The sequence below is a fragment of the Telopea speciosissima genome, chromosome 8 (assembly GCF_018873765.1).
Source record: "Telopea speciosissima isolate NSW1024214 ecotype Mountain lineage chromosome 8, Tspe_v1, whole genome shotgun sequence".
NCBI lineage: Eukaryota > Viridiplantae > Streptophyta > Magnoliopsida > Proteales > Proteaceae > Telopea > Telopea speciosissima.
In genome coordinates, this window is record NC_057923.1 from 32,273,973 (window position 1) to 32,293,578 (window position 19,606).

Consider the following 19,606-nt stretch of genomic DNA (forward strand, 5'->3'; position numbering starts at 1 on the left):
GAGGGCCTCACTGTGAGACCCAACGAGGGGAAGGGTGCCAGACCAGAGAGGAGAGACATGCAACGGGTGCGGGGTCTGGGGCGGGTTCTTTTTCCTTCCAAATCCCGAGCTTTTCTCCCTTTTCTTTGATTCGTTTATGGAAATAGAGGAGATCAACTTAAATTTGGAGGAATCTCCTATGGATTAGATGGCGAAAAGATTTCTTCACACCGATTTATCCAAATCCGAGTCTTTGGATTCATATCCTCTTATACACACCAGGGACAAATGATGTGGACGATAATGGCAAAGGCGATGGAATTATCGTTCTTATCTTGCAACACCCCCTCTACTTGGATTCTCTTTCCTCAACTTTTGAACATAGGGTTGAATTTTGGAATAAACGGAAGGGCTTAAAATTTTTTCCCCCCCTTTTCTGCCATAGTATTTGACGATTTTGGGAGAAATTGGTTAGTGGAAGTTAAATAAACTATTCATAGGCATTTTTCCTCTAATGTTCCAATTAGCTAGCAACATGTCTTCATTGCAGATTATTGAGTGGTTTATTGGGTTGCCTGATCTTGTGTGGACCATCCCTGTTTATTTAGGAGTTGTAGGAAAGCCAGAGAGATGGGGAGAAAGTAGGGGTGCCAATTCCAGGCCCAGCCCACCAAGCCCGATCGAGCTCGCTCGGTTAAAGCTCAGCCCAACCCGGCCCGATTACTAAACATGTCAAGCTTAAGTCCGACACATTTAGTAATCGGGCGGTCTCGGTGTGGGTTTCTAGCCCGTCGGGCATTCAATCTGACCGATCGATTTCAGGCCCGACCTAGATCGCCTTGTTATAGCCCGACCCAATCGACCTTTAACTTATAAACTTTCCCTTCCCTTCCCTCCAAATTTTTTTTTTGTTTGTTTGTTTTTTTGTTGGTCTTTGACATTTATTGGTTAGATACACTTAACGTAGGTGAGATGAGGCTTAGTTTTAGTTTTTAGATCTTATTTTGTTAGATGTCAATTAGTAAATCCACACCATTTAGAGACCATTTAGAGTTAAACGACTCATTAGCCCGTTTTAGATCCGGTTTAAGCCCGTTTAGCCCGAATAAGGCTGTCCCGATTAAAGACCGAACATGGACCGACTGAAATGAAATCGTACCATGCCCGCCCAAGACAAGCCCAAATGCCTAAACGGTCAGACATGGTGCAGCTTGTAAAATTGATGAGGCCCGGCTAGGCCCGACTGTGACCGACCGAGCCCGACTGCTTGACACCCCTACGAGAAAGAGAGGACGAGGAAGAAGAAGAAGAGTGGAAAAATACAAAAAACACCTTATCACGTACAAAGTATAGGTAGCCTGGGGTACAAACAGATTAGCCCTTTCTTCAAATAGACCAAAATGAAAATGAGAAGTGATAGCAAATAGGCCCTTTAGGATCGGGAATCGAATCGGTGAGTCGATCGATTCTCGATTTCCATCGATCCTCAAAACCCTAGGAAAATTCTTACTGGTAGCAGTATCAATCAAAGATTGAAGTATTTGCATAACATCATCGAATTTTTATCTCCTACAACATCATCCACTTTTCAAAGGATTCTTCAAGCAATTTGATCGAAAGAATGGCAGCAGCTCATCATCATCATCAGGCCTCTTCTGGTTCGAGTACTTATGAAGTGTTCTTAAGCTTTTGCGGTATTGACGTTCGCACCACTTTTGCCGACTGCCTCTACAATTCCTAGGTTGATGCTGGAATTCGAACTTTTAGGGACGAGGACGTGCTTCAAAAGGGAAATAAGATTGGCCCGGAGCTACGTGCTGCAATCCAGCAGTCGAGAATCTCCATTCCTATCTTCTCCGAGAATTATGCTTCAAGCAAATGGTGTCTCAATGAGCTAACTGAGATATCTGAATGCAGAAGAACAATGGACCAGATCGTCTTGCCCATTTTCTACAAAGTTGAACCAAGGGATGTGCGAAACCAGACCGGGGGATATGCGAAGGCCTTTCAGGAACACCAGAATATGGGTTTCGACGGGACAATGGTGCAAAAGTGGAAGGAGGCTATGAGAGAGGTTGGAGAATTGGATGGATGGCATTCGAAGGAGGATACGTAAGTTCAACAGTTCCGTTTTTATTTTTTTTGTTTTTCCTTTTTCTTTTTGGTTCCATATTTAAGTGTGTTAATGTCTTCTAAGTTGGAACTACTCAGTGTCCGCTCGCTTGTTGTCATCTAAGGTCATATTTTGTTAATATTCTTAGATTGCATTTAAATTGAGTAGTTGAATGAGACTTATGAATAGCCATCAACAAAACTTAACTTTTGGCTCATTCTTTTGTTTAATTGCAGTTATGTTCCACAAAATCATGATTTATCACTAAGGTGCTGAGATATATATATTTCCTTTCATTTGATTGGTTTGCATCTGTTGTAGGATATAAAGAACCATATTTGAACAGATTATTGAGAAAATAATACATCCAAAGCTAAAATGCATTGTTTTATATAATTTTATCCATCATACAACTAGGTTTTGACTCTGCATTTCTTTCATACGGTAGGAATGGTTTTTGATTACCTTGGAGTTTTCTTATTGCTTTTGATAAAAAGTCCGAAATCATTAGTGTTTGTATGGGATGTTTGTGAAGATTCCCCTCCCTCATCCGTGATGCCAACCCAAACAGTCCATTTCTTTGTTTGGCGCAGAAATGCAGTCCTCTGTCTTAAAGATGTTGACCAGTCAATGGAATGGCTTTTTATTCCATCCAAATAGTCGGATAGGTTAGATGGATGAAACAAGAAACCCCATCTCCGGTCACTCATCCTTTATAACAGTGGTGTACCCATTCCTTTGGCTGCATTTGGTAACTGTCTTCGTAAAGAACATCCGTTCTTGACCAGAAACGCCCGTTCTTTGGCGTTTCTGGTCTGGAACAGCGTTCTGTGTATGAATGTGGCCGTTTGGCAAATCCGTTCTAGAATGTTTTTCGGAACAATAATAGAACAAAAATGTCGTTTGGTAAAACCTGTTCTTCCAAATTTGATATTAATTACAATAATACTATTGCCATCTAAATTAAGACCAAAAAATACTTGTCAAATCATTTTCTCTCTTACCAACTTTAGCATAAATTATCTCTCTTACCAACCTTAAATATAAATTTTGGATAATGATTTGCCTTGGCTAAGATGGATTCTAATAATCCATGGATCCATGAATACAAGCCGCATTTACTTACCTAGGCCAGCACAGACTAAACACAATTTTGTACTTGTATAGAAATTAAATCATAAATACATCAAGTGGGGTTGCCCCTACACAAATCACAGAAAAACCCATAACACTCAATCTTCTATTCTTCTAAATATATCCCAGGGAGGAGAAAGACAAACCAGTACAGAAAAAAAAAACAGGTTTGGAAAAGGATTATATCCAACCAATGGACCAGATTGGGCAGCCCTCTAGAGAGGGGGAATTACATTCAAGAGCACTCAAGGAGAGGGGGGGAGGCACTGCCCAACTGAGCAGGCCTCTAGAGAGGGGAAATTACGTTCGAGAACCAGCAAACTTATGAGAGAGAGAGAGAGAGAGAGAGGGGGGGGGAGAAGAAAAGGAAAAAAGAAACTTGCAAACTTATGATCTTCCGCAGGGTATCACCACTCACTACTCCAGCCAATCTGCCATGAATTCAGTGAATCAAATCCACCACCAAAACTGGATTGGTATTGACAACATATATCTGACCTCAAAATATTGACACCTAAAAAACTCGATCAAAATACAGCACCACTGAGAAAATAGTCTTGAAGGCAACACAAATACACAATTTGTGGTGTTCACTTTCACTAGTACAAAACTGATTAAGATTTGAGGCTACCATGAGTATAGAATTTGGATAGGAATACCATCCATTCCTTCCTCTCAACTGACTGCAGCTTCTTGTTGCGGTTAAAACTACATAAAGGATATGTTTTTCATTCACAATCAGAGCACAGGAGAGAATTGTGTGCTGTACCAAATCATAATTAAGACCACAAGAAAGATTGAGAAAGACCAGCAATCTTTTATCTCATCTTACAACTTTGTAGGGATTAATCAATCATCTTGAAGGGATTAATCTTTTGATAGTTCAGACATTTTGCTCAAGAACCCTAAAATCCATAAGCTGAAATCATTATAGAGAGAAACAGAGAAAGGTAACTAAAATTATCTCATGGATTATGTACATTACATTGAAACAAACTTAAACATGTCAAAAGCCCTAAAATTTCCATACCTTTTTGGCTGAATTCTTCGATCTAACACCAGAGGGTCTACCTTATAGTGATGCTGATCCAACTTCTGAGACAAAATGGGAGAGGAAAGACGTGTATGTCAGATCAAGTTCCCAAAACGAGAAAAAAAACTGCAAGAGAGATTGCATTTGGGTTAAGACGAACTCACAATGGCCGGGATAGCTTCGTCAATCTGAAACCTTTCTCCTCTCCTGCAGCTTCACGCTGCCTTGAGTGTGGTCCTTGTGACTATCGGGTTTTTTCCCAAGTTTTGACATTCTTTTGTGCTTTTGATTTGGTCTGAAGAATGAAAAACACCTCTGAGGTGTTCTGTAAATCATGTTCCACAGACCAATAATATGCCTGATTCGTTATAAAAGACTAAAAGAACGAATTGTTTTGCCAAACATGTTTTACATGTTTTTCCGTTCTCGGAGAATGATAGAATGCTAAAGAACGTTCTTGAGACCGTTACCAAACATGCCCTTTGCAACTGCCAACCTTCTCTCTCTCTCTTAAAATGTACCCATTGCATACTCCAATTTGGATGTCTCCATCTCAACTTTCTTGATCAACTCTAGTTGTGGCTTCTCCAGTTCTCAAATCTGGAATGTACGGGATTTTCCCTTTCTCCCAATGCAAGATCCTATTTTCCTTCCTGAAGTTTTTCCTTCAAATGGTTCATATTATGGCGTTACTGGCTCTTCTTCCATCTTACACCTTCTGCTTATTAGTGTTTCATAGATATGTGGGATTAACAACATCTAGGGGATGCAATCCGGATCGGATTAACCCGTTTCAGATTGCTTGTGGACCCACCCGAACAACAATAGTCCAAATAATTGAAGGGCAATGGCAATCTTGTAATAACTAGAATTTTATAAGGGCTGTTAGTTAAGTAAAGAAGAAAGGGATGCAAAGGGAATTACTATTTATTAACTAGGGACAAACTTGGAAGCAAATAGAAGGTATAGGACATGAGGGAATAAAAGCTGAAGGAAAGGGTATACATGGCAATAAAGCAATAAATGTCAAATAATTAAAGGGAGAAGTAATCGTGAAGAAGGAAGAGTAGTCTTCTTCCTTGAGACTCTCTTCAGCGACAAAACCAGCCTAGATCTTGGGTGATCGAGCTCACCTAATCAACTTCTGTTGGGCTCAAGATTTCAGGCGAAGGTTTCTACTCCCAAGTCCTACAGAATGCAAGCCTTAATGGTGTCAAAGATGCGCAACTGAGAGAGAAACAAACATCTGAAAGCGACTCTGGCGGTACCTGTAGTTCAGGTCTGAAATTTTGATTGGAATCTCAACATAAAAGAGGGCTTTTGGTATGAGATTCAAATGCTCGAGTTGCCCTAGGGTGGACACTTCATGCGTAAAAACTTAGGCTGAAAGAACCATTATCCAGGGAGTTCGTAGGTGATGTACAGGGCTGCAAGTGTGCCCAGGACAGGACCTAAGAACGAAACAGAATAGGAAAAGGCAGAAGTAAAGATAAAGAACAAGGAGAGAAGAAAATAGCAGATCAACAAGGTGGGGAGAGATTGCACAAGGAAGGTGGGGGCAAGGTTTAAAATCTCGTTTCGTTTCGGTGTTTCGGTCTGACCGAAATATCCGAAATATTGTATTTTTTCTGCCAGGTTTCGGTAGATCATTTCGATGGGTTGTAGGCCAAGTTAAGGCCTGAAACTTCATGGAAACCCTATTTTGGGCTATATAAACACATGTAAATGTTCAAATTGCAAAAATAGTCACTCAAAATGGTGTTTTGGATTTGCACCATTGATTGGCAGTATACGGTCGAATCCTAATGTATAACTTAGTTAATTACACATATATATTGTTTAAGACTTAGTTAATTGCACATACACTGATACACATTGTACAAATTTTTGAAGGAGAAAAATAAAAAAATAATATATGTACAGAAAAAAGATTTGATACCGTGAGGTTGTAGATCGGCCTCCAGTGTCTGACATATATTAATTTCATCACAAACAAACATGTATTTATCATGCTTTTTTTTCAAAAAAACATTTTTGGAGAAAATGGTTTTACTTGAAATAGTGGAAAGGCTTCACTGATGTGCTAAGAAGGTTCAATACTGACTCCATAGAACTAAAACTCGTGAGATCTCGACCGAGATCTCGGTTTTCCAAGGGGTCGAGATGAGACTTAGTGCGAGTTCTAAAAGTGCAATATATCGGTCGAGATCTCGGGTAACTCAAGATCTTGGGTCGACCCAGATCTCGACCCATCTTATCCTTTAAAAGTATCGTAACTCGACAGAACTCGAGATATCTCGATCGAGTTCTGTCCAGAACCTCTTTTCTTCCCCTGTGAAGGCTGTGAGCTCGTTTCACTTGTGGATTTCAACGTACAACTTGTCGAAGAGTTGATTCAGCTACACAATTGAAGGATTCAGCTACAAAATTGAAGGATTTATTTCAAATTTGAATGAATGTTGTGGTAAACTATGTGCAACATTACAACAATACTATGACATGGGGATTCTATGTGGATAGTTTTGGGACTGAATTCAGTAATCAATCACATTTTATGTAATGTAACATTGTTAAACAGATTGATGTATTGTACACTTTAACATTTTTAATGCTTATTTAAGTTGTTTTACATTAATTGAATGTTTTGATTGATTTCTATTACTAAGTTATATGTAGAGTAAGGTATTTTAGTACGTCGTCGCCTACCAACCTAGGGTTTGAACTTCGAAGTGAAACTCATATTTGGACTTTGTTTTTGCAAAATCTGATAGTGTCATTGTGTTTAAATGACCTAAAATAGGCTGAGTACCAAGTTTCAGACCCAAACTAGGTCTAATTGTCTAAAACCCACCGAAACCAGGTTTCGAGTTGGAAATGCACCAACTCGACTGAGATTTCGAGATATCTCGAGTCAACTTTGTCGCACCCCGGCCCGGTTATTAAGGGTCAAGTGTGGCGGGATGTCTCTGACATTCAACCAATCCCCAAGGATCACAAGTGCAGTACCCTATTCACAATCATTGCTCACAGATACAGTAATCAGAGGCAGCGGAAACAATTTAATTAATAGAGATAACATTATTAGTAAGAGAAGTCTAAATGATATTTCATTTATATAAATGATAAGGCTTGTGATACAACTATACAGTACTTAAAGATAGCACAGAGTAAAAGTATACAAGAAACTATTCTATAACTATATAAAGCATTTATAAAGCATAAAAGAGTAGGGAGGTAGCCTGGACTATCAGGCCAAGATCAGGAGGTTGCCCAATCATCACGTGCGCACGAAGTATCGTGCACTTCAAACTCCAGTGCCGCAAATCCAACATTAGAAGTAACTAAATCACCTGAAAAATAAGGATATCCACAGGGGTGAGCTCTCAACTGAGCCTAGTAAGGGGGGTACAAGCATACAAACACAATAAATCCATGATGCATGTGCTAAACTAACATGTTCCTAGCACAGATACTAAGTCTCATGGGGTATAAGTACTACTACTAGTGGTAGATGCTAATCTCGGTCCCGGAACTAACCCTTCGGTCACCCGAGCGAAACCATTCTTCCATGGTGAGGACCCGCCAGTTCCGGAACTAACACATCGGTCTCTGCCACAGGTTGTCCAACACTTTTTCCCCTGTTGGTAAGGGGCGCGATCTTGGGTAATGAATATCGGCCCTAGCCGGTCATGAGTCTAAACATGATGAGGCAAGCATGATCGAGTTATAAATTACCGAATTCCATCATCATAAATTCACATCATATAAATAATCAATGCAAATGCAATGCAGTATGTCTTTGTGCAACCTATTTTACATGCAGTCTAATGCATTAAATAAAAGCTAGAAAACTACATGCTCCAAGTATAGAAGTAATGATGTATGAGCATGGCATTCAGCATAAAGTTAAAATTAATGTGATAAACACGCAGGAAATTAAGGTCGAATCCCCTTACCTGTAGTTGTAGTTAGCCTAGGAGAATAAACTCCAATAGACAGGCAAGAACAGACCAAGACAGTCCTAAATATGAGACAAGAATATTATAGATTAGTTATAGAAGGAATTCTAGGTCAGTTACCCACCAACAATCCAACAAACCGACTAGAAAACAGTAGAAACAGCCCTAAACAACATACCAAACACCATGCAATAGGTTCTTGGATGGTCCAAGGTCAAGTCCCAAGGGGTCTAGGTCATAAGGGCACAAAAATGGGGGAGCCGGATGCAGACTTCCAGGGAGCCGGTCAACCGCCCCTGGGCCTGCAACTCCATCCGGGAGTGTGTCCGAATTTGGGGTTTTTCCTATTTTTCGGTAGATCTTCACATGCAAGGAAGAAACTAAGTGTTTTAATATTATATAAAGGTGGGTCTACCTATATGGGAGTTCAATTTCATAAATAACTTCATAATTTTGGTAATTAATCAATTAAACCTAATTAATTAGTTTAGGGTTTATAAATTGCCATCAAGAACAGCAATACAACTTTTAGACTTGGTAATTTCCCAAATTTCAGGTCTTAGAGAGTCAAAAACTGTTTCAAATCAGTCTAATTATGCTCAATTTCACAAACCCAAGCTTGGTCTCCAAGCTTTAATGGCAGAAATTCTTAATAGGTGAACTAGAGATGGAGAAGAAGGGAAATAAAGAGCAAGACAACAAATATCCAAGGCTTACCTCAGTTATAGGAACAGATTTAGAGTGTAGGCAGCTTTCTAATGGAGATTCTTGGTTCAGCTCCAAGTGTTGAAGACAAGCCCTAAGGTAAGCTTCCCTTTTTTCCCTCTCTTCTTCTCTTCTCCTCTTCTCTTCTCCTCTTCTCTTTTCCTCTTTCTTTCCTTCTCTCCCAAGCTGGAACGAATTTCTTTAGCTCCCTTAGACTTGTGAATAGTGATTAATTGGAAAGGCTTTTGATATTTATCTAACTACTTAAGCACTAAGGGGTAAATCTATCTTTTGGACATAAATTAGATTTAAACTAATTTCTAAAATAGTTTATAAACCTGAATTCGTATTTATTGGTCTATTCTATCCATAACTTGATGCCGGGCGACATTAAAGGTCATCCAAACACAGGTAATTGTCTGGAACAGCGTTCCCCACTGGGGAACTGGGTCCCACAGTGACAATTTTACTAAAATACCCTTCTCACCCTATTTGGTCGTACAAAACGTTATATAAATATATTTTAAATTATACTTACATTGAGTTTAATTAAGGGGGAGGTCCTATAGCCTGTCCAGCCAGCAGACCCGACAGGTAGCTCTGGTGCGGGGTCCCACAAGGTGAAAATTACTATTCTGCCCCTAATACACTAATTAATTAAAAATACAACATACATACATATAAACTGGGATTCTTACCTGGGATTCGGCCTAAGACAGAGAGAGGCTTCGCAGGCCATCAATCCAGCATGCCAAGCTTATGTGTTGTGTTCCGCTAGACACCTCAGACTCATTTAAGGCCACGGTAGTTGGCTGATCGGAATGCCTTTACAAACAAGTCATGAGATAGGTCTGAATTCCTTTATCAAGACGGCTCACAACTTAGAGGCTAGTATGGGCAAAGTTGAACCAGAACTTGAAATCACACAGATTCCAAAAGTTCAAATTTATTCGGAAATTTGACCAGGTTTCACAAACTTAGTTTTCCAAGGGGTCGAGTTCCGAGTTGTAGTTCTATGACTGACTACCCCAAATGCTTCCGGCGTAGATGTGGCGAAGATTCAAAGAACAAAGCAAAAATCACTGAAAATGAGTGAAGGATGAAGAAATAGGACCCAAAAAAAAAGAAAAAAAAAAAGAAAAACAGCAATCTTATAAGCTCTCAGTTGAAATTTCGACTGAGAGTCACGAGACTTGGTCTTTTTATAAAGTGGGTTTGTAACATCTTGCCGATATTTTGGCGAGATGTTATAATGTCTCGAAATCTCGCGGAATGACTGAAATTTCAGTCGAGATATTGCATTTTTTCATTTCGAACATGCATTTCATTTCGGTCAGATCGAGATACTCGAAATTCTTGAAATCTCAACTGAGTTATAACAAGTTTTTGTACATTGAGTGGGGGGGGGGGAAGAGATGGTCACACAACCATTGCTATCGCATCATGCCGGTACCATAAACAGTTCAATTAAATCAATTCATCAAATCTGGAATTAAATGACGATTACAAGAGTATTTAAAGATAATAATTAAAGATTCCTAATTAAACTCTAAATCTGAAATTAACCTTAACTCTAATGGGACTCATAACTGGTATAATATCCTAAATAGACTCTACCACTAAATAGCATATTAAAACTAAAACAGGAAATTACGTGATAAACTCAACTAAATATACTTGAACCCAAAGATCCAATTGAACCCGATTAGTCTTCATATGGGTCCCCCAACGGATTTAGCCCGGTCCAAGGAATTGCTCCTGCATCACTAGGAGTTGGAAGTCTTGGGACTCTGTCTCTCTCGTGTGTTGCAAAAAAATAAGTGTTTTTTTTTTTAAAACCTCAAGCCTTTTCAATTTCAAAGAGGTAGTAGTAAAACGGACTAGATGGCAATAATATTTTAAAAAAATCCGGTGTAATAAAACGCATACGGCAATAATACGATACATGTTTAATACGGCCACTCCATAAGCAAAAATACGGGCATATATTCACACTATGTAACAGACATTCACCACCTAATAAATAAAATAATAGCATATACACAATGATTTTAGCTCAATATAAGCATCATTGAAAGTGGTTAGTTGGTTACAGAGATTCATAAAATTTTAAAAAGTACCATCAAAATAGAATCTAGTTGTAATTTAATCTGATAAAATTACAGAGTTGATTGAATTAGATTCTATTATGAGTGGAGGTATTGGGGCGGCCTTTAATGCCCTAAAGTTTCGGTTGAAACTGACCTATAATTGGGGATTTATGAGACGCACAATGGTGACTGAAATTGAATTAAAAACAGAGCATACGATGGAGGTATAAAACTGATATTAATTACCTGTTACTGGGGATTGTTTGGGTAGTTGAAGGACAATGTTCCTTGCTGAAATCAGGTACCAGATCTTCCCAATAAATAATTGATGTCGAACAGAAACCGCGAAACAGCAGGTAGTTGTCAGAACAGAGAAAGAAGAAGATGTAAACCTATCTCAGCCCAAGGCCAGATTTGTGCCTGTTACAACCAAACGGAGATGGAGAAGAAGAGGAGGAACAAAGTATGGTCGGTCTTCAGTTCACTCTTCAGCAGAGCCGTCGCCGTCACCATGGCCGTTGAAGATTTGAGTTTTATAGGAAGATTCGCCGGCAGCCGTTGAACGGAGATGGAGACGATGAATGGGGATTGGGGCAGCGGCTGCTAGGGTTCGAAGAGAATGGGGCTTTTCACTTTTGCGTTTTTTCTTGTTTTAGACTTTTAGTTTTTTTTTCTTTCACAAATTAACATTAGGTTTAAAAAGTATTAAGTACGTTTAATTCGTAATTATATGCATTTAATACGCTAATACATAAAAAACGTGTTTTTTTATATAAAAAAATATGGAAATATACGGTGCAATATGTTTTTTTGATTTAAACGTTCGGATATGCATATAATATGCGAATTATGTGTATTTACTAAGGGAAGTACCACATTTAAAATCCTTTTAGTAGTCTCACTGTTTTCCATTTTAAGGAGAGGATACCACAAACACAGTAAACATTAATGGTTTTATTTAATCGGTAAAAGTTTATTTTTAAAGGAACATCTGGGATTGGTGTGCCTTTTTTCTAAATGTTGATGGTCATGATCATGGTTCATGATACCGGGAGCGGTTAGGGCCGATACCAATCCGGATCGGTCAAAATCAGTTTGCATCGCTGAAAAATGACCAAAAATCGGATTTTGCTGGATCAGTTCCTGTATCGGCCAGTATTAATAAAAAAATGTTAAAATATTAGGAAAACTAAAAGTAAATCGGAAAGTCATGGCCGATACCGTCCGATTCGGGCAAATCGACCGATCTGGGCTGATCCGATCCCAAGATTACGAACCATTTTAGAATCGTAATGACTAATACCGAACGATCCGATCCTGAGATTTGGGCGATCTAACCAAGTTGACTGATCCAGGGAACAATCCACTAATATCGAGCAGGATTGGTCTAGGCCGACACCAATCCGATCCGGACGATTTTGACTGCTCTGATCCGAGATTACGAACCATGGTCATAATATACTATTAAGTAATTTTGTCTATTAATTTAATAGGTTTTAACTATGTTTGTTTTACTCTTTTCATTACCCAAAAAAAAAAAAGTTTAATTGTATTCAATAATTTATTATGAGATTATTGGACAGAGGTTATGGAGTAGTAGAAGTACATGTAGACACTTGGCCAGATTGCATGTACCCAACAAAATCCACCTTAGTAAAACCTGAGCCTAGTATGGGCTTGTCCTTTAGAACTTCAGGTGAACTAGGATTCAACACTTAATGTCCAACCATAGAAGGGAGGGAAAATAAAAATAGAAAAAAATGATCATAGTAAGGGCTACCATAAAATAGGTTCAAGGTCCCATTTGTTAAATTATAAATTTTAGTAAATTGATGTTGAATTTCAATTTCTTTGACATAATAACATTGGAATATTTTTAATGTATTGGAGAAACATATTTGTTGTCAGCCTCTTCTACTTTCTTTTTTGGTAGGAATTTTTTGATCATTTTTAATTTGTATGAACTTTTAAGAAGAATAATTTGGGTTTAAGAGTACCTAATGTAGTTCTAAATAAGAGAAAGATCCTATTAGAGGCCAAGCAACAGGATCTCAAAGGGGGCTGCTGGTTCGAATGGGCAGAATTAGGGTTTTTAGGTCAATTTCTAGGGTTAGGCTTGGGGGAATGGGGTCATTCTTATATGGTTTTAATAGGCAGGTTTTAGGGAGTCTAATAAGGTAAGTTTGGATTATGTTTAACTAAAAAATTGAATTTCAAAAAATTAGGGTTAGGAAATTTGGGGTTTTGGGAAATAGGAAAACAGTCAAAACTAGGGTTTTTAATGGGAGTTTAGGGCTAGGGTTGGGATCGAATTTTCCAGATAGGGAGGGGGAGGTTCGATCCAAATATGGGAGGTTTTTATTGGCTGGAAGTACTAATTCTGGAATTTGGGGTTTTGGGGAATTAAGGAATGATGGGGAATTAGGGTTTAGCTATTGGGGATGGGGCAGCAAGCTAGGTCGAGTGGAAGGGGTATTGTAAGGATGCTATGTTTGAAATTTGAGGGGATTTGAATGATAGGATAGGGCTGGACAGATTTAAGACTAACTAAGGTTATGAGATTCAAACCAAAATAAAGGGGGATTGATTCGGGGGGGGGGTGAGAATTAAATAGTCACATGACCATTTAACCAAGTCACATGATCACTTAAGTGATCACATGACCACTAACCAAGGAAATCTACTTATTAATCCCGTATGTAACCTTACTACCCATATTTTAGGCCCATAAAAGTGGCCTATTACATAGAAAAACCATGGGTTCAAAGGCCCAACACATATATAACCAACCCTAGACTTATTCCTAATGAAATAAGCCCATTTCGGTTATAACTCTGCATCAGAACCCGAGGGAAAAAAACATTTGGGTTAAGGGCCAACAAATGTGAATAAAATGTGAGATCTTGCTTGAGTTGCTTCTCATTTTTCTGCACCCTACTTGCTACTCTATTTGCTCACTTGTGAACAATTTTGGTGGAGAATAAATACTAAAATCTAAACAAAAATAAGACACAAACACATAGTAGGACTTGTATAACTTACTTCATTTCATATAATTTTTTTTTTATGGGAATCAGTTCACATAATTTACTTGTGGTTTCTTCCATATTGAATTTTTTGATTTGTTTCCTTATGTATATAATTTATCACCCAAAGCATTCATTTGTTTTTTTGTTTGAATTATGCAGGTATGAAGGAAAGTTAATAAAAACAGTTGTTAAAACAGTTGGGAGTACATTGAACAAGAGACCCTTGAGTATTTCTAACAACCTAGTTGGAATCCAACTTCGTATAAAAGAAATGTTGATACTGTTAGATATTGAATCTAACGACAGAAAAATTGTGGGGATCCATGGCCTCGGTGGCATTGGAAAGACAACGATCGCTAGGGCTGTCTACAATACAGTCTTTCATCACTTTGAAGGGTGTAGCTTTATTGCAAATATTCGAGAAACTGCTCAACAATATAATGGACTTGTTCATTTGCAAAAGCAACTTATCTTTGATATCCTAAAACAAGAAAATCAAGATATTAGTAGTGTGGATGATGGAATTATTGTGATCCAACAAAGATTTTGTGCAAAAAAAGTTCTTATTGTTCTTGATGATGTGGATCAAAATATTCAAGTAAAATCTTTAGTTGGGGATCACAAATGGTTTGATGTTGGAAGTAAGATCATTATCACAAGCAGAGATAAGCAAATTTTATGTGTTCAAGAAGCAGATGAGATTTACGAGCCCAAAGTAATGAATTCAGATGATTCTCTTGAACTTTTTAGCCGTCATGCATTTATAAGGGATCAACCTCTAGAAGATTATTTGGATCTTTCAAAAGCTATGGTAAAAACTACTGGTGGACTTCCCTTAGCTCTTCAAGTTATAGGTTCATCTTTATATTTAAAGGGAAAAGTAGTATGGGAAGGCATGCTAAAGAAGTTGCAAAAAGTTCCCAATTATGATGTCATGGAAAGGTTGAAAATAAGTTATGAAGCATTAGACGATGAGGAGCAGCAAATGTTTCTTGATACTGCTTGTTTTTTCAATGGAATGGATAAAGAAATAGTATGTCACATATGGGATGGGTGTGGTTTTTTTTCTCAAGTAGAGCTTGATGCTCTTTGTGTAAGGTGTTTGGTAACGATTAGTGAAAAAGGTGAGTTAGGTATGCATGATCTACTTCGGGATCTTGGAAGGTATATTGTTTGTCAAAAGAACATAGATGAGCCAGGGAAGCGTAGTCGAATATGGTCTCAAGAGGATGTCTTGGATGTACTGGATACACAAACGGTAGGTTCTAAATATACATAAATTATTTTTGTGAGGACCTTGTAAATTAGGTCTTTGATGGATTTGTTCTTGGTTTATTACAAAAACCTTAGATGGGTACTTAATTGAGGTTCTCTATTTTGTAGGGAACAAGTAATGTTAAAGGACTCAGTATTGATTTCAGAAGTATATCAACGAGCCAATGTTTGATGAGCGAAGGATTTGCTGCAATGACAAAACTGAGGTTACTTCGAGTCGATTATGCACGGTTTTCTGGGAAGTTCACCCATTCTTTTTCAGAACTGTGATGGCTTAGTTGGAAAGGATGCCCTGACCAATGTGTCCAAACCAATTTTTGTCCATGGAAACTGGTAGTTCTTGATCTATCATGTAGTGAGATCACAAAAAATTGGATGGGTTGGAACTACATCAAGGTCTTGCAGAACTTCTCTCATTTATTCAATTTGTTTATATCAAAGTCTTTAAAAAACTTTATATTTCTTATTGTCTTTCTTAAGTTAATTAGATAAATAACTGTATATTTTTTATTTTGTAGATGGCAGAAAATCTAAAAGTTCTAAATCTGACATCTTGTCATCAACTATCTAGTACTCCTGACGTTTCAGCAAATCGACTCTTGGAGGTAGTGCTTCTTAAAGACTGTAGAAATTTGGATGAGATTGATACATCCATTTGTTGTCTCATGAACTTAGTCATATTAAACATGAGTGACTGTGGGAGACTAAAGGATCTCCCAAGTGAAATTTGTAAGTTGACTTCTCTCCAAAAACTCAAATTACATGGATGCAAAAGTCTAAAGAAGTTGCCGGAGAAATTAGGTCGTATGATATCCTTGACAAAACTTGATTTAGGATGGTGCCAGAGTTTAGTGGATCTCTTTGTCAGTTGACTTCTCTCCAAAAACTCAATTTAGAGGAATGCAAAAGTCTAAAGAAGTTGCAGTTGCAAATGGGCTGTCTGACATCCTTGACAGAACTTGATTTAGGATGGTGCAAGAGTCTAGTGGATCTCCCAAGTGAAATTTGTCAGTTGACTTCTCTCCAAAAACTCAATTTAAAAGGATGTCGAAATTTAAAGAAGTTGCCGGAGAAATTGGACCACATGATATCCTTGATAGAACTTAATTTAAGTTTTTGTGGGAGTGTAGTGGATCTCCCAATTGAAATTTGTCATTTGACTTCTCTGAAAACACTTGATTTAAGTGATTGCTCCAGTATAGTGGATCTCCCAAGGGAAATTTCTCAGTTGACTTCTCTCAAAAGCCTTAGTTTAAGTTCATGCAGAAGTTTGGCCGGTCTTGGTTTTAGTGACTGCTATTCAAATCGATACATCTCATGTCTTCCCTCAAGTTTGACCAGCCTTCTTGTTTGTGACTGCTCTTCAGTTCAATGCATCTCTTGTCTTCCCTCGAGTTTGACCAGACTTCATGTTAGTGACTGCTCTTCAATTGTATACATCTCAGGTCTTCCCTCAAGTTTGACCAGCCTATGTGCTTGTGATTGCAAGTCAATGGTAAAACTATCAAGTACATCTGGAGGCTTGAGAAATTTAAAGACATTACGTCTTTATCATTGCAAAAGCTTGGAAGAAATTGAAGGTGTTGACGAGAAATTGGACTCCCTGGAGGTCTTTGACTTTTCGGGATGCAGATCATTAAAAAAATTACCAGAACTGACAGGCTAAAAAAATCTAAGGAATTTAAGGCTTATTGGGAATGACGTCATATCCGATTTTGAAGGCCAGGGGATGGGCTCTCTGGAGGTTTTGGAGATAAGGTATTTCCAATCACTAAGAAAAATACCATATTTGCAAGATTCGAAAAGGCTGAGGAAACTACAAATTGAAGACTGTCCAGAATTATCAGAGATTGAGCGCCTTGAGGACTATGAATCCTTACAAGAATTATCAATTAATGTGGCCAGATCATTAAAAACATTACCGGATATCTCAACCCTGAAGAACCTGAGCTATTTAGGAATCAGAGGGTGCTGCTACTCGATGGAAGGATTACCTGATCTTTCAAACTTAAAAGAGTTGAGAGAATTAGATATTGGAATTTGGGGGAAGTTAACGAAAATTTCACCGAAATTAGAGATTGAGTATTGGGGGCACTTAACCAAAATTCGAGGCCTTGACAGATTGGAGTCCTTGCGAAAATTGGGAATAGCAGGATGCATAGCCATTCAAAGATTACCGGATCTGTCAATCTGAAACAAGTTGAATGATCTAAAGATTATAGGCTGCAAGAAGCTGACAGAGATTCATGGTATTGACAGATTGGAAAACTTAAAGGATTTTGTTATTAGTGGCTGCGAGTCCTTGGAAAGATTACCTGATCTGTCAAACTTAAGAAACTTGAAAGGTCTAACGATTCTTGACTGCAAGAATTTGACCCAGTTTCCTGGTTTTGGCAGGTTGGAAATGTTAAGGGAATTGAATATTAGTGGCTGCGAGTCTTTGAAAAGATTACCGGAGCTGTCAAAAAACCTGAAGGATGTAGAGATTGAAGGCTGCAAGAATCTAACCGAGATTCATGGTGTTGACGGATTGGAATTCTTAGAGAATTTCAAGATTATTGGCTGCGAGTCCTTGGAAAGATTACCAGATCTGTCAAACTTAAAAAACTTGAAGATTCTAACAATTGAAGGCTGCAAGAATCTAAGCGAGGTTCATGGTATTGACAGATTGGAATTCTTAATGCAAATGTATATTGGTACGTGCAAGTCCTTGGAAAGATTACCTGATCTGTCAAAAAACCTGGGGGGCCTAAAGATTGCAGGCTGCAAGAATCTAACCAAGATTCATGGTATTGACAAAATGGAATTCTTAGAGAATTTTGAGATTAGTGGGTGCGAGTCCTTGGAAATATTACCAGATCTGTCAAAAAACCTGGAGGGTCTAACGATTAAAGGCTGCAAGAATCTAACTAAAATTCATGGTTTTGACAGGTGGGAATTCTTGGAGAATTTTGAGATTAGTGGGTGCGAGTCCTTGGAAAGATTACCGGATCTGTCGCAGTTAAAAAAGTTGAAGTATCTACAGATTGAAGGCTGCAAGAATCTAACTGAGGTTCATGGTGTTGACGAATTGGAATTCTTAGAGGGTTTGTATATTGTTGGGTTTGAGTCCTTGGAAAGATTACCGGATCTGTCAAACTTAAAAAAGTTGAAAGATCTGAAGATTGAAGGCTGTAAGATTCTAACTGAGATTCAGGGTGTTGACACATTGGAATCCTTACAGAATTTGGATATAAGTGGGTGCGAGTCCTTGGAAATATTACCCGATCTGTCAAACTTGAAAGAATTAATGGAGCTAAAAGCTAAGGACTGCAAGAAGCTAACTGAGATTCAAGCTGGCAATGGATTGGTATCTTTGACACACTTTGATGTTAAGGGGTGTATATCCTTGGAAAAAGTACCAGATCTGAATAAGTCGGACTTGCTGAAGCTAAATAATGTGTCCTGCTGGGAACTAACCGATATTTCTCTACTAGAACTCTTGACTGATGGTGGTTGCACAAAATTACGACTAGGTTTGTCAAACCTGCCGACACACTGTATCATATCGTTGTACATGAGAAATTTATTCAAGGTACGCCTCTGGCCTTTCTCTATCCATCTCTCTTCAAATGAATCTGACTTTTTTGCGTTTAAAATTGAGTCTGGTTTTCCTAGATGTGCTATTTTTGCCATATGATAAATTAATAGGGTGAGAATTTTATGAATAGGTAAGCCCCAAGACTCGCACTCACATGTCAAGTTTTAATCCAAAAGTGAGTTTGCCAAATGGCAAAATGAAGCATTGAATTAAAGACCAAAGAGGTTGTGTAGACCATTGTGAGAATGTTTGGACATACATGGAAGTGAATCTCATTATTTAATAACTAAAATTGAGACTAAAATTTTACACATGGTCAATCCAAATCATTCCCTATCTATCCGACGGTCATAATTGTCAATTCACCCCTTCACATGGAAAATTAGTCATGTTCGTCCCGAAAACTCTCTAGACATGTCAGTCCATAGATACTTTTGCCTTTAAAATATGGTAAAAGTACTAATAAGTCACACTTCTCATTTTGTTAGGACTCCTTAGCTATATACAAAAATCCCAAGAGGGTCTCCTTCTATCTCAAAATTTTGAGGCAAAAAAGTCTCAAAACTAAGTTGACCAACACCGTATCTTTTTTTGTCTTTCATATCTGCGAGCATTCATTTTAAGAGGAAAAAATGTTCTTACATGTAGGAATTTTTTTCAATACACTCTGTTTTTTCCAATATGGACAAGATGATTTGGTAGTCTCACT

At 38.1% G+C, this 19,606-nt stretch overlaps 2 protein-coding genes across 3 annotated transcripts; both read left to right on the forward strand.

The window, feature by feature from the left end:
• Positions 1-1,688: 1,688 nt before the first annotated feature.
• LOC122670474 (disease resistance protein L6-like) lies at positions 1,689-15,703 on the forward strand. Of its 2 annotated transcripts, none has more exons than XM_043867360.1 (3): positions 1,689-2,091; positions 14,202-15,300; positions 15,426-15,703. In XM_043867360.1, exons 1-3 carry the CDS (start codon positions 1,904-1,906, stop codon positions 15,585-15,587), a joined length of 1,449 nt encoding a protein of 482 aa, XP_043723295.1. In that variant the 5' UTR covers positions 1,689-1,903; the 3' UTR covers positions 15,588-15,703. The 2 variants fall into 2 exon arrangements, with proteins under 2 accessions (XP_043723295.1, XP_043723296.1); XM_043867361.1 differs by having other exon boundaries at positions 1,690-2,091; positions 14,202-15,304; positions 15,426-15,464.
• Positions 15,704-15,835: 132 nt separating this feature from the next.
• On the forward strand, positions 15,836-18,996 carry LOC122672239 (putative adenylate cyclase regulatory protein). Its single transcript, XM_043869735.1, has 4 exons — positions 15,836-16,046; positions 16,763-16,926; positions 17,533-17,967; positions 18,100-18,996. The coding sequence occupies exons 1-4, from the start codon at positions 15,836-15,838 to the stop codon at positions 18,994-18,996; spliced, it is 1,707 nt and encodes a 568-aa protein (XP_043725670.1).
• The last annotated feature ends 610 nt before the right edge of the window (positions 18,997-19,606 follow it).